This window comes from Macrotis lagotis, chromosome 7 (genome assembly GCF_037893015.1).
Source record: "Macrotis lagotis isolate mMagLag1 chromosome 7, bilby.v1.9.chrom.fasta, whole genome shotgun sequence".
NCBI lineage: Eukaryota > Metazoa > Chordata > Mammalia > Peramelemorphia > Peramelidae > Macrotis > Macrotis lagotis.
Window position 1 is genome coordinate 129,958,808 of NC_133664.1, and position 16,413 is coordinate 129,975,220.

Sequence of the window (16,413 nt, forward strand, 5' to 3'; positions counted from 1 at the left end):
ATACCAGTATCTTTTGTCTACTCATCTAAGTTTTTCAGTATGTAGATGCCTCTGATTGCATAAGAATCATTTATTAAATCCCTTTATTTCATTTATAATTTCATTGCCTCTTTCCATCTTTTTGGGTTCCATCTATTTGTTACTTTTTAATATCTAATGTTATTTGCTGCTGCCATTCTAAAATCTTCTGGAATAATATAGAAAGAGAACTGGACTTGGAGTCAGGAGTCAGGTGCTATATCTACCTCTGACACTAACTATCCATGTGATCCAGGTCCAGGAATATCCTCTTTCCCTATCTCTTTGTCTTTATCTGTAAAAAGGGGAGGGAGGAGAGTCTAGATAAGCACACTTCTCTTTAATAGATATTTATGACAAACACCTTTAACAACTTCTGGCTTCTACTAACTAGTATCCTCATAAATAGCAAAGAATTGTTCCACTAAAAAATAAATTCTTTCCTTTCTTAAGGGCATAGTTTTAAAGTCTAATCAGATTATAAATTATAAGAAAATTATTTTCTCCATAACATACATAATTCATATGCATTTTAAAGCCTCATAACCATTCTACAACATAGAACAAACAAACTTTGGGGTGAAGAAATTTACCCATAGTATACAAACCCACATTCCCAAAAAATTCTTCTTTCTTTATTCTGCATGCCCAAGAACAACTTTGGGTAGGAGTATTAACTCTACCTATAGAATCTCCAGCAACTTACTAATAAGCATGTAACTTAGGCAAAAGTCCAACTTATAGACCCCAAGCTTTAGCAAGTGACCTAAAAATATTGCTTCTACATATTTAGATACAAGGTTGCATGAATCCAGCTGTTCCTGAATATACTTCAGTAAAAAAATAAAAAATTATCAGTAGGCAAGTGTGAAACTCAGTGAACTCTATCATAGCTAATGGCTGACAGACAACTTATTATTCCCCAAACTATAAGGACAGTCCTTAGTTGCTGTCTAGAAAACTTCCTCAGAAGCCTGCCAAGAATTGTTATGCTGTGTTTGCATTCCAGCTTTCTCATCCCTATTAGTGCCAATCCTTCCTTCTTGCTTGTAAATTATTATTCTGTTTTCTTAAATGACATGTGATGATGCAAGCATGTTCTGTAACCACTCAGAAGAGCGTTTAATAGAGTGATTAGTGGCTGAATACTTTTACCATGTGACAGTGGTGTGAAATGAGTCAGCAATCCCAACCTTGGCCCTCCGGGACTGACGTTGAGATCACAAAACCAGCCCCGTATTGTTAGCCATCACAGCAGAAAAGCAGAGCGTTCAATGGACCATAGGCATTCATCTGCCCTCAAAGCCACTCCATCCGACAATCCCATGGGGGGAGGATGAAAGCACATTAATGGGGCAACATGGGGGCCCAGCTTTCCTTGGGCTGTGTTTGTTCTCAGGAGAGAAGATTTCTGTCCCCACAAAGTAATAATCTAGCACCTTTAAAATTCATCCCAGAAGTTGTGGAAAAACTCCGTTACCACTAAACTGAACAAGAAACTGGTTAGTCTTCATTTCTTTTGTGCAGGGAGGTGAATTGATGCTGAATTCTGTTGGAGTAAAATAAGGCAGAGATTTTAGACAAGTGGCTACTCCTTAAATCCCTTGTTCTCATACCACATGAGATTCAGAAAAGCAGTTTAGTCCTGACCGGTGCTGCCTGTACCCTTTAATATTCACTGAGAGCTGCTTACCACTAGAGGAGGAATCAAAATCCATTTCTCTTTTTTTTTTTGTGTAAAGAGTATCAAGTAGGGATACCCATTGCCTTGAAAGGCCTAGGATATGATGTCAACTCAACAAGAAACTCTGAGAAGATTTTCTTAGGATTTGTCATTTGACCAAGACAAAACCTTCCATATTCTTAATTTATAATATATAATATATGTCAAAATGAAGATTGCACCTCTTTGGCTATAAGTCCCTGCTAGGAGCTCCAATGAAATTATTTGTAATCATCCAGCTCTCCTAAAATTTTCTCTAGTACTGACTAGTGTGGTGGTATGTTATCATGGAAAAACTGGCTTTGGAATCTGAGCTGGGTTCAACTACCACCTCTCATGCTCACTTCTCATGTGACCTTGAGCAAATCACTTAAACAAAGGGGTTGGATTAGATGAACTCTGAGGTCCCTTTGAGCTATAAATCTATGTTTCTATATTGTTAGCTCTGAATTAGGGGATTTTAACTATATTAAATATTTAACCCTAGATGACCTTCTGAATACTACTCACAGTATTCTTGGCTTTCTCTACTCATTATCCATCCAAGCCATATGGGGAATTATATTATTATCAAATTATATTAATACTACCCCAAACCAAACATAATTTAAACTAAAGTATCATGGTGTAGTGGATAGAGAGCTGTTTTCAGGGTCAGAAATACTTAGGTTCAAGACACACTTCTGACACATACTGGCAATATGATCTGGACAAATTAGAATTTTTAATATTCCAGGAAATGATCAGATGCTGATCTGCATTGGATGAATTCAGAAATACTGTAAATCCAGGGAATCATTGGTCTGGGTCTGAAAATTTTTTTGGTTAATTATAATTCTATTAATATAATTAATCATATAATATTAATAACATATAATTGATAATATTAACATATTGATTAACATAATTGATCACATATAATTATATATTATATTAATCATATAATAATATATATTATTGTTAATAGAATACTATATGATAGAATATAAATTCTACGGTTGTAAGAATTGCTTCATTCTTGTCTTTATGTCCCAGACCCTGGCACAGTATTTTTTTTTGGTTTTTTGTATTTTTGCAAGGCTATGGGGTTATTTACTTGCCCAAGGTTACACAGCTAAGCACTTATTTGCCCCCCACACACACACACAACACACTACTTGGACATAGGAGCTGTTTAGTAAATATTTACTGACTGATTGAAATGGTCTGAAATCCATCACAAATAAATTTTCAATTATCCAATGTGTCGAGTTATTTATTTAATTTATTAAATAAGTTACTTTATTCCATTATTAACTAAAGTATTAATTTAATTAGTTAAATTATTATTTATTTAATTTTTTGTCTGTGATTTAATCTTACTGTAATTACCTAGAAATTTCTTTTTAAACTTTGAGGCAAAATCTAGGTATTTAGTAATTTTTTTTAAAAAGATAGTCATCACTCCAAGTGTCCATGATGGATTTCATCCATTTGAATCAAAGAGGATTAAATAATGTCTACAATGACTCATCTTATATTTGCTTTCAAGCCCCCAAAACTTAACCTAGAAAGAAATTCCAGAAAGTCTTGGACAAAAATCCCTCATTGAAATTTGAACCATCTTTTAGGGCCATTAAAGAATCCAATAAAACTATATAGGTTGAAAGTTAAGGCCAATGAGGATAAGTCAATAAACCTTCTTCTAATGGACCAAATCCCAACAGTAGAGCAGGTTTGGAAGTTTGGTTGGTTCTCAATCAGTTGGATTCTTTCCAGTTGAGTATCTTTATTTAAAGCCCTCCTTGGGTCATGACAAAAAGTAAAAATCTGTAAGCTCATCAGAAATGAAACGAGCCTTGAATCCATATCCTGAATCCCTTCCTTAATCCACAATGAAGAGTAGCTATAGTCCCAGGCTGGATTAGTTCCCTTTTACTTGAAGAGACGCCAAATCAGAGGGAAGGGGTTTTATGAAAAGAGAGTGGCAAAACATGAGATGGGCAGCAAGGTCTATTTACATAAACTCATCCACCACCCAGTCAGCTTTACAACTTTCACTTTGGGGGGAGAAGGGGCAGGCCTAGGAGGAGGAAAGAAGAATGATTTTTTTTTCTCTAGCAATTTGGGGAGGAGTGGGGAATGGCTTCCTTGGCAAACCAGCCTTCTCCCTGAATAGTTCAGTTGCTGAAGGCCTAGGAAGCATATTCTTGTGAGGGCTTGCCTAGCTCAGAAAGTTGTGGGTAATTTAGGCTGGATCAGGACCTTAACTGCCAGCTGGCTTTTTTCAAGACTCTACTTTTCTTTCTTACTCCCCCACTCCCCTGCTCTTTTTATATACTTTGAACTATTGTTAAAAAGCAGGAAGTGTGCCCATATCTCAACAAGAGCAAACTACTTTCCATGTTTCAAATCTTTTTGCTACATTGGGGAGATTTTCTGTAGGGGCTAATAAGGGCACAGATTCAGTAATCTTTGAATTCAGTAAACTTTTAATATTTCATTAAATAAAATATTTACTTTTATAAATATATATATATAATATAAATATAGCATATGTTTTATATAACATATATATATATAGAGAGAGAGAGATCTCTTTTAGGAGTACATGTGTATATTTATTATATGTGTGTTTTATATATAATTTTTATATATTTGTCATCCCTTTCCCCATTTTCTCACAAAAAAATAAAGATAAAATCCCACATCTATGAAAGAATTGCCATACATATGACCATACATTTACACAAACACAAACTTACCCTTTCCTCTGTTGAGTTCCAAGCTGGCAGAAACTTACTAAATATGATTTCCATGACCCAATAAGGAAAAACATCATTTCCTTGATATCTAAGTCAGTATTTTGCTCTGTGTGGAAACTTTGAGACATGTTTTCAGAAGGAGTTTTGAAAGACAGCTTTCAAAAACTTACATCTTAGCAAACTCTTCACATGGCAGCTGCTAAGTTGGTCTGATGTTTATACTGACCTCAGTACTTTCCCTCTATGCATTATGTTTGCTGTTCCAAGAAGCCTTGAACTATCAAGATAGGGTTAGTCTTTACAAGTCACATTTTGTGTGAAGTGGCTATTGGCGACAATGTACTGTCAGATAAATGTTTCTAAAGGAAGAATTACTGTTTAAATTGATGTGCCTTCACAGGGCAGGATAAGCTCTAGCTCCTGCTAATTTAAGAATAGAACTCTGTAGTATTCTCTAAAGAAAGGGGTGTGTGTGGGGGGGTGGGAGTCTTTCAGGTTTATTTTAAATATATCTTTTTTTTATTTATTTAAAGCCGTCTTTTTCATGAGGAAGCAGGATTGTGGCTGTGGAGAGGGAATGCTGTTTCATAATACCTATTATGGCCTATTAATTTGTTACCATCCATTCACCTTTGTTGATGAAATTTTAATTTTGCCCTTGCTTGAGCATATTGTAAGAATTGTATAAACTGCTGCTCCCCATGCTGACAAAAAGGTCCTTTTAGAATGAACAATTGGGAGCTCATTTTGTTTCTAGAGCACATTTAAAATAACTTATGAATGAGAGTTGTCAGACATGAAATGCTGTATTAATTAAATCTTTTTCTAGTCTTTTTGCTTCGCCAGCTAAACCAACCCTTTAGAAAAATACACGACCACCGTAATTATAGAGGAGGAGACAAAAAAAGTATCCTTCACATTCCTTCGCCTGAATAAGAATAAGAACTCAATTCATCTAAATAATAACCCCATTAGCTGCTTAACTCGACAGCATGCATGGGAAAATTTTCAACACGGAATGTAAAAAAAGTGTTGATTGGGTAGATCGTTTTCAAGGTTTTGTTATTCTGAGCTTCAAAATGATCATTTTGAATACATCTGATCTATCAGGGCTAGCAGCTTTTAAAGTATTTATGACTTATGACAAAAGTTTTGTGTTCATGTCCACACTAATGCATCTTTGTCTTTTAATACCCAGCAACAGTATCATTCAAAAATAGATGATTTGATTGAAGACACTGTAAAAGACATCATTTCACTTCTGGTTTCAAAGGTAAAAAATATGTCATTTATTCCCTTTGTCATTACTGTTGAATAAAGCATTAATTACATATATAAGATTATTAGAAATGTCTGCAATTCATTTTTTTAATTTAAATCTGATTAAACAAGAAAATAAATTAGAAAAAATGTAAATAACAAACCACATTTGTCTAAAACTTTTGGCATAAGGTGAATAAAAATTATTGCTTTGTTTTGGTGTTACTTGGGGGGAAATTACTTTACCTTTTTAACAAAGCTTCTAGAAGTTTATGTGTTTTTACTATCTTCTTTTCAGTCTACAACCTTTGGTTTAGTCTATATGGTAGGCAAAATATGTTAGGTGATCAGTTCATCTAAGCTAAAAGGTTGCCACATTGGCAAAATAGACAGCCATCTACATCACCAAGGTGCCTGCTTCCTACCTCTGAAATCTACCACTTCTACTTGCCTGCAAAGGTTTGAAATTACTTTAATCCTGAATAAAACAATTTCATTTTACAATTCAAGATAAAGTCTTAAAAGCAAAAATCTATAAGCAGGGAATTCTGTTTATGCTAAGATCCAAATAAATAACATCAGGTCCCCTTCTTAAGACAAGGAAAGGGGAGGGAAGGATTGAACTGACCAAGTGTTGGGAACTTCAAGAAAAACTATTGAGGGAAGGAATGAATGAATACAGAAAGAAAGGGAAATTACTTGAAAGTCATAATTCACTCCTCCATAATTTTGCATAGAGTTGGTCTTCATAGGCTGTAATAGAATACATGTCTTTATTAGAACCTGATAAGTGTTCACACTCCACTAGTTTCTGTATTCATGTATAGGTGGATACATTTCTTCAATAATGCCTCTTTCTTTCAAACCCCATATAAGATAGTGTTTCTACCTTTCTTCTGCACATGTTTATTATTTTGCATTATACTTATTTGCAAAATTTATCCCCACCCCATATAGATTTAAGAAAAGGTGGGGATAACAGTTCCTACTTGTTTACATTCAACTTCTTGAGATCAGGGTTTTAGGTGAAAGGGAAAGGAAAATAACTACAACAAAAAAGATAGCCAGGCAGAGAGAGAAATGAGTTTTAATCTCTTGATAACAAAGGGAAAAGCTTCCACACAAAAGTGTCCTATTAAGAGTTGCTTTTTTAAATAATGAATAAATAATAAATTTAAGACCATCTTGACATGAGTCCCTCCACCAATAAAGATGGTGACCCATTAATTCCTTCTGATTCTATGTAATTCTTCTTTTTGTTTTTTTAAATATTCCATAGACTTGCTTCCCAACATACTAGAGAAGCTCCACAAGTGTATATGTGCATATAAAAATATGTGTGTATAAACACATGTATATGTGTTTATCAACAATGTACACATGAATTATTTGTCTATAGTTACACTCATATATATATATACATACATACATATATGTGTATGCATACACACATATCCCTTTATAAGTATATATACAACCCTTGGTCTGGAAGCCTGCTATCCTTCACATTGGTTTCCTTACTGGTTTCCCTCCTTTTCCAGACATACCCTTGATGCATTGTCTTTTAAGCCATTGATGTAGCAAAATTTCAGAAATATACCTTAGGAACCCCATTGCAACTCAGGAAAGGAGTTGCCAATGGGAGTGAGGATGAGGAACATTTTCACAATTGAAACAAAGAGAGGAAGACAATAAATAGAGAGTTGATCTTCAAATCATTATAACTGAATTCTAGTCCTGAAGCACATGGTTGTATGAACCTGGACAAGGTACTTTACATCTTGAGCGCTTAGACAGTTTTCTGCAGGAGTCACCACTCTGCATTGGAAGAAGAAGTTTCTTCTCCAAGAGTCCTCAGTACTAAAGAAACCACAGGTCCACACCAAAACAAACAAAAAATTTTAACAGGAGGTTTTAGACAAAAAGAGGGCTTGCTTTAATTAGTTGTGGCTAAGAAGGGTTATCACTTGCTATTTTCTGTGTCTGATGCTCGGGCAATCAGAAAGCACTTCTGAACTAAAGAGGGATTATTAGATTGTAGATTTTCCCTACAGATTCACAGGTCAGGAACGTTTGTTACATTCCACTACCCATGGGATGCATGATAACAGTCTCTATGAAAGCTAGTCTCCAAGAACTTGAGTAACAGGTCAAGATTAGAAGGGATCTTAGTAGGCATCTCCTCCAACCCATACCTCAACAAATCCTTTCTATACCATCCCCAAAGAAATTATGTCCAGCCTCGAACTGATAACAATTCAATTTTTAGTTCATTCCTTAATTTCAATTAGGAATATTTTTCCCATAGGAATTAAATGAGTTGAAATCTGTGTTTTTGCAGCATCTGCCCATTACTTCTAGTTCTACTCTCTGAAGGCAAGTAAACTGCCTTTCAAATCAATAACTTGATGACAGCAATAATTTCCCCCATCATTTAGTTCTTCATATTAAGTTCTCTCAATAGAGCCACATATATGGAAGTCGAGTTACCTCATCCTCTTGGTGGTTTGAATACATTGCAGTTTCTCAGTGTCCTTCCTAAAATGTTGATATCTGGACTGATGTAATCTGACAAAGGTATTCCATGAGTGATCCTGGTCAAAATTCTCAGCTTTGGTCTCTATAAAATGCAGATAATAATGTCACTTTTTTCACAGAATTTTATGAAGATCAAATGAGATAAGAAACCTTAAAACTCTTTATAAATGAAAACTGTTGTTGTTCTTTTTATACAACAAAGCTATCATTTCATTTAAGGCACCTATATTTTGGCCCACACCTATGATTTCATTGATGTAGGGAGCATAAGGTAAGGGAACTTCCTCTATTAATACGGAATGCCAACTGTTGCATAGTTTGTAATCTTAAACAATTGCCTCTGATCCCAAGGGATTATTTTAGCTGTGTGACCATGGGCGAGTCACTTAACCTTTATTGTCCTTCATCCAGGGCTGTCTCCAGTCCTCCTGATCGATATCTGGTCATTGGACCCACATGACTCTGGAGCGGAAAGTGAGGTTGGTGACTTAGCACAGCACCTCCTCATTCAAATCCAATTCACATGCTTGTCTTGGTATCCCTGATGTCATGATCTTCTTCAAAAATGAAGGAAAAACATTATCCTACAACAGCCCATATGAAAGGAGATAATGTCCTAAAATGAGGAAGGTGATCTTACTTGCCCAGAATGCACAGTATTAGCAGAATGTAAATCTTTTGTTCCCAATATGTGTTTACTACATCTTTCTGGGACTGCCCAGATCCTTATATAAAGAACTAGACTTATTTCAAAGAGGACTTGGCTCCTTTCAGTGTGAAGTCAGCACGTTTTCTGGCAGGATAAGAAAAGGGTTATCCCAACTCCTCTCTGTGGGTGACTATCCCTTCTGCCTACTACAAACAGATCTTACCAAGTTGATCCTCTAATCAAAACCTTCAATGACTCTATTGACTCTTGCATAAAATACTAACCCCTTTGACTTTGCATTTAATATTTAAGGTGTCCTACAATATGCCTCCAAAATGCATTTTTAGACTTATTTTATGTTTCTACCTTTCACTGACCAAATGCTATAGTCAAACCACACTATTCTCTGACCTTTTCTAGTCCTGCTTTTTCTCCCATTGGAGTCTTTTGACCTGGTGACTCCTTCGTTCTGTTATAAACTGATATCAAACCCTGGTTTTGGTGGTGGTGGTGATTATGGTGCTGAGAGTCCAGGCTGTTCCCTTCTACATAGCAATTGCTTAATAGGTATTTGATGAAAAGAAATTTAGAAAAATACTTTGAGAGTGAAATTCATTTTTATTTTCAGATTGTTTGAGGAATCATTTAGTTTTTATTTCCTTTCACCAAAATTAAGGTAATAGTTATTTCTTCAGATAGCTGTATTATCTTAGAGAATTTTTTTAAATTAGTTAACAGAAACCTTTTTTTATCTCATCCTTTGAGAAAATAAGAGAAACAAATTCCTTGTTACAAAAATGCATAGTCAAGCAAAAAAAATTTTCATTGGTCATATTCAAAGAATGTATACATCTTTGGGCAACCTGAATGCATCACTTCTCTGTTAAGAAGAAAATAATATATACATCATCAGAGGTCCTCTAAAATTATAGGTGATCTTTCCTTTGAAAGAGTTCTTATAGTTCTCAAAGTTTTTTGTTTTTATGGTACTGTTGTATTAATTCTTCTCATTTTTCATCAGTTTATAAAAACTTTCAAAATTCATTTTTATAACATTGATTTAATAGTATTTTTCTGCTTCTATTCACTTCATTTTGCATCTCTCTTTGTCTTGTAAAGCCATCTATTTCCTCATTATAACACAATGGTATATTCCATTACAGGATTTTTAAAAATCGTGAAGAAATTATTAAGAGAATGAATTCTTGGGGCGGCTAGGTGGCTCAATGGATAAAGCACCAGCCCTGGAGTTAGGAGTACCTGGGTTCAAATTCAGACTCAGACACTTCATAATTACCTAGCTGTGTGGCCTTGGGCAAGCCATTTAACCCCATTTGCCTTGCAAAATCTGAGAGAGAGAGAGAGAGAGAGAGAGAGAGAGAGAGAGAGAGAGAGAGAGAGAGAGAGAGAGAGAGAATGAATTCTTAATCCCATTGGGAAAAGATTTCAAATAACCTAGGAGCTACCCTTCTTTGTGATAAAACTAATTTATTTCAGTTGACCTCTTGGGAAACAGTCCCAGAAGCCCATTTTTTCCCCTTTATCCATGACAAGTTGGAATAGAGGAGAAGTGACTATGCCTATCAGCCCTCTTTTCATGATTTTCCCAAAATCAGCCTTGGAAGTATCTTCTTTAGATATTCAGTTCTCTTAGTCATACATAGCCTATTTGCATGTACTGTTGTATAATAAGTAAGCTATAGGAGGAAATTGACAAAATGATATGTTGGTGTGGCATATTGGCTAGATTGCATTTGGGAAACCTTTATTAACCCCAATCTTCCCTTGAAACAGTTATTCATATTTTTAATACTAGTATTCTTCTATTAATGTCATATCTTCAATTAATGTCAAATCTTTGAAGAAGTAAATATCTAAATTAGTTAAAGATCTATAGAAGGGTCCTTGGGATCTGTGAATAGGCCATTACTCATTATTTAGATAGAACTTCTCACCAGAAATAACATAAAGAATTTCCACAAGTAAATATGTAACCAGAGGAAGAAAGAAGTGGGCTACCCATGTATGAAGAGCAAAAGAAAATTTATGAACAGCCATATTCTGTTTGCCATATATTGAAAACTAAAGAAAGTTGAGCAAATACCCAGGGAGAATTTATGGGACATTATGAGTTATCTTCTACAACATCAGAATGAGTTATCTTCTACAACATCAGAATGGATTCCCAGTAATAAATCATACACCCATCAAAATATTAAAGAAACATACATATACATATAATAAATTGGATAATAATAATATTAAATTTCCTGAGTCCTCAAGTATTATAAGAGAAATATAGATAGCATAGAATAAAAAAAAACTCCTCATAGTAGGAGAATTCATATTAACAAGCATAGAATAAAAAATACATAGTAGGAGAATTCATATTAACAAAGGATTGGACTGGCAAGATGTGTGTGTGTGTGTGTGTGTGTGTGTGTGTGTGTGTGTGTGTGTGTGTGTTTCTGTTGTATTTTTTGCAAGGCAATGGAGTTAAATGGCTTGCCCAAGGCCACACAGCTAGGTATAATTAAGTGTCTGAGGCTGGAATTCAACTCAGGTACTCCTGACTCCAGAGCCAGTGCTCTATCCACTGGGCAACCTGGCCACCCCTCTGGCAAGATGTAAAAGTGCTTTTTCCAAAACTTTGTTAAAAATAAGATTTACATGGGATTAACCCTACATGTAGTTGAAATATGTGGATACAATTGAGATATAACTTCTACCATTGACCTACTACAATTCAGAATGTTCTTTGTTAAGATATGATTACATACCTTAAAGGAACATCACATAAAGTTACATTAGCAGTGAGAAAATGGGAAAACAAATAGGTAAATTGTGACTAAAGAATTCAGGAAAAACTTCGAGCTCTGGGCAACCAGAAGAGAGCATGAAGGCAATGGGTATTGTCTCACACAGGGAGGTGAGACAAGAGTGATCTGGGAAGGGATACCAAAAATGAAATTCAACTAGTTACTTCTTTTATCTAGAGGTCCTGAATTGATACTCACTTAGTTTCAGATGTCTTTCCACTGAAGTCAAATTCTTTGATGTTATAATTAAATCTTCCAAGTCTCTTCTAACCCTATCTTTTTAGTAGGCAGATATAAAAAAATAACTACTCATTTCCCTTACAACAGTATCACTGTTTAAAAAAACAAAACAATAGGCAAAATATAAAGAGCATATTGATAATACAAATAATTTTTCTGGGGAAAATGTAGCTGACAACAAAAATAACATGTCTGTTACATGTCCAATAATTATATTGCTATATAGCAATTGCTTTCTTATAGATGAAGAATTATGATGGAAGCATTTTAGAGAACCCATTTTAAGAAAGTATTTGAAGAAAAAATATATTTGGGAAATGATGATAAAATATGAAATAAGTAAGATGTGCCATATGTAGCATATTATTATCCTTTAGATGCTTGTCCATAAAAGGAATACACACACACACGCGAAGATATATATTAATTATACATAGATATATAGAAAATATAAGTGTGATTGTATATAAATATATCTTCAAGTTCTTGGCAGCATGACATGTAGCTAATATTAGGTTTGGGAAGGTAGTCATTTGGGTGACTGAAAGAAAAGGAGGAAAGCAGGAAGAAGTAGAAGTAGAGATAGAGAAGAAAAAGAGAGTCTGAGAGAGGGGAGGGAAATGGGGTGGAGCAAATAATTGGTCTGGATCATCTTACAAAATGTACAAAAGGCTGCAAAATCTGTTTCCTTTTTTTCACATCAATTTTGCAATTACTTTTTTTTAATCTCAATTTTTCATCTCAAGCTGTGAAGCATCTCTTATGATCAGCCCTTTTCAGTGATGAATGTATCCTCTGAGGAATTGTATACTTTGTGAAGTAAACTCTGCAAATATCCTTATATTTGCTTAATGAGATATCACAACCAACATGCCAAATGTTGTTTTTTTTGTACCCACAAGAGTCTGAGAGTAACCCACTGTTTTATCTTGGAATTTTTTTACTTTTGGCATTGCCTTTTTCAGTTAAAGAAAAGTGAAACTTGTGTGGCTGTTTGAATTCAATGGTGATTTCCACTGAACACTTGTGACAAAGCTTACATTTAATTTTTGTCAATCATCCCAGACTGCTTTCTTCCATTGTTACCTTGAGAGCTCCCATAGAAGAAGTAGCAAGGAGGTAATTACATACAAAGACCTTAACTGCTAAAACAGTGTTCAAACAAACCCATTAAATCACATCAACAATAAAGACCAGTGAAACAAAGAGATTGCAGTGTTTCATTTCAACCTGATGTTCTCAAGAGAACAGAAAGCACAGGGCAAACCCAAAAGTACTTATCTATTCCCCGAGCTGTGTGGAGAAAGTTCACAGGAAGCAGTTAAAGATACAGTAACTACAGTCTGCATTCAACTGATTTTCTTTGGGACTTGACTGTTTTATGCTGTTACATAGTTTTTTTGAGAACAACTTAATACTATAGTATCCAGATGTAATGAAGATTAGTTAGAAAATTAGCTCTCCCTTCCACAGGTAATTTAAAAAGGACCTGCCACAGAGAAGCTTTCATTTATGAACATTCTGGTAAGGCTGGCAAGGGTCCCAGAGGTATAGGAGCTGTTCACTGCCATGTAAGCAATAAGTGTCCCTGCTGGATCCCGACCCTCTCTGGGGACCATTAGGAGCAGGAAAGACTACAAGGAGATGCTTACAATTGGTCTTAGGAAGTAAAGAATGTTGTGACATGATTCTAGCCGCTCAAGTTTGCTGTGTGAAACAGCTGCTTGCAGAGGCAACTCTATATATTGTTTTACTGATACTCAGAGAATAAATGATATCTTGTCAACGCAGAAAAATTGGTGTCTAAAATCTATCAACTTCTCATCCCAAATCTCTTCTCTCCCCATCACAAGCAAGTTATTTTCTCATTTGACCCCAAACTTTCTTTCCTATCACTCCTATGCTCCCTTCAGGATATCTGCCTATTCCTATAGGGCCCCCAACTTGTGACATAACTCATTTGACAATTCAGAAAATACTGTTGATCACACTTTGGAACTCTGATTTTGCTCTTCAAACCACTTAAAGTACATGTCCTTTGTTCCTACATCTGTGTATCTAGCTATCCATATTCTCAGTGGCAGGCTTTTATTAAAATATGACTATGTCATAGCTTTATACAGTTCAGGTTCTTGTTGCCTTAGAGATTGCCTCTCTCCACATGACAAATGAGATCACCCAGAACATGCTTACTCTTAAGATTTGAGTTACAAGAGACAAGGCATTTTCCACAGAGAGCCATTAAGTTTGGAATTCCCTTTCCCTGGTCTGACATAACCCAGGGGTATTGGCCTTCTGGGTTGGTAAAACCACATCAAGTGAGGTTAGCCTTCCTTGATTAGTTATAATCCTATTGGGCAGGAAGAAACTACTAATTTAGCTTTAAATTATAAGTAGTTATATGATTTTGTCTTTTTATTCTATTCATGTCCCTTAAGACAACTGCACATCATGTTGATTAGAATCTTTAAAAATAATTTGAGATGGTAATTTATACTTTTTTTGTTTCTATGTTCTTACATCATGTCACAAATAGTGTGAGGCAGAAGACTTCTGTAAGGAAGTATTTCTTTTTATCTTGTATAAACTATCTTGTAGTCACTGATCAACTATAAACTAATCTCTTACACACTCATAGCAATTCTGTGGTCACCAAAGACAAATAAGCTGTGTCTGTAGAATTGGTAACACTTTTTTTTAGAAGACACTGTTGACAAGAAAAAAAAATTAATCCCTGTCAATAATCCAGTTTTGGAAAACTTTTGTCATTTCTTTATTGTTTTTTACCAACCATGTTTTTTTTTTTTAACATTATTTGTCCAATGAATCCCGTTCACCTCCACTGCTTGATTCAGCCTCTCCAAAGCATTTGCCCATTTTTACCTACACTCTCTAACTTTGGCATAATGAGAAGTTGCATTTTATTTATGTTTAAGGCAACCTGGTTTATGTCTATTGCATCCCTTCCAAATAGCCTGTAAGGTTCCTTACGACAGGGACAATGTTTTCTGTTTCTCTTCTAGGCCAAAATGGTACTTGGGAGAGTACTTGTAAATAGGAAATGCTTAGTAGGAAGCTTTATTTAATTCACATCACAGAATTTTAAACTGTTCTTTCATTATCATCATTTCTTTCCTTCCCTTGGTATACATGTAGAACTTTTTGGAAAATGGGAAAATAGTGAGTGTTATCCCAATATTTCATTTCCCAGATTTCTTGTTATGCATATTGAAGATTAAAATTATTTTGAGAATGTGCATATAAAATTCAAGTTCTGTTAATGATTTTAAATATCTTTCAAATATTAACTAGCATTAAGTTCCAGGGTTAAAAAAATATTGCTAATTATTTGTAAGTGTGAGTTTCAGATTTCCTCATTAAATATCAATTGTAAATAAAGTAATGATAAAAGTTTAAACTTTAAAAAATTAATATCTAAGCTTAATGACTAGCTTAGCTTCTTTGGCAGCAGACTAGTATCAGGAGCTGATCAAAATAGACAATATGTCTATGTTCTATGCCACCTGATTATGATAAAGTTTGTTCTTTCTTCTTGAAGAAGATCATGACATCAGTGAGGTGATACCATGACTTGAAAATGGCTTGGATTTGAGTGAGGGTTGCTGTGCTAAGTCATCAGCCTCACTTTCTCCTCTGGAGTCATCTAGATCTAGTCAAAAAATATGGAGATGACCCTGGATGAAGTGGACCTTTTAAAAAGCTAGATTTTTACTCTGGCCAAAATTTGAGGAGGCAGTGCCCATTCAGTCATTAAAGTTGGGTAAAAGAGAGATGAAAAAAAGCCAAAAATGACCACCTATCCCCCCTCCCCCCCCAAAATAAGCTGAAAGCATAAGACCCTCAGGGTTTCTCAGTGATCAAGAAGAACTCTTTTGCATAATTCACACTCACAAAAAAAAAAATCAGTCTGCCAGGGGAGGACCTTTGGGGTTTCTGGTCAAAGTGAAAACAATTGTTATTCATATTCACTCATAAAATAGAAGAATTTATGTTGCTTTTTCTGTGCTGGGTCCAATAATTGGTTGCTCTATTATGTTTGCTTGTATTGTTAACATTATCCCCAATATTAAATATTCTGTGTTGTTCTACAGTTTGTTTCAGTATTGGAAGGGGTGCTGTCCAAGCTGTCAAGGTATGATGAAGGCACTTTCTTCTCATCCATTCTGTCATTCACTGTAAGTATTTGGGTAAATTCACTTCTGCATTTTAACTATAATATTATTTGTTATCCCTAATTTTTAAATTAATTGTCTGTTTCTTTCTTATGCAAGGTGAAAGCAGCTGCAAAATATGTTGATGTTCCAGTGAGTATTACTTCTTTCTTTTCCTTAAACTTATTTTTTGAACTCTAAATTACCCCCCTTTTATTATTATTATTATTTTACTTTTATCAAGGGCTCT

At 34.9% G+C, this 16,413-nt stretch overlaps 1 protein-coding gene across 1 annotated transcript in view; it reads left to right on the top strand.

Moving 5' to 3' along the window:
* Nucleotides 1-16,413, top strand: part of CADPS2 (calcium dependent secretion activator 2) — a 713,380-nt gene that overhangs the window by 628,672 nt on the left and 68,295 nt on the right. Inside the window, exons 23-25 of the mRNA XM_074195280.1 lie at nucleotides 5,684-5,758; nucleotides 16,104-16,187; nucleotides 16,284-16,316. Of these exons, the coding sequence (XP_074051381.1) occupies nucleotides 5,684-5,758; nucleotides 16,104-16,187; nucleotides 16,284-16,316 (192 nt within the window). The remainder of the gene's footprint in view (nucleotides 1-5,683; nucleotides 5,759-16,103; nucleotides 16,188-16,283; nucleotides 16,317-16,413) is intronic.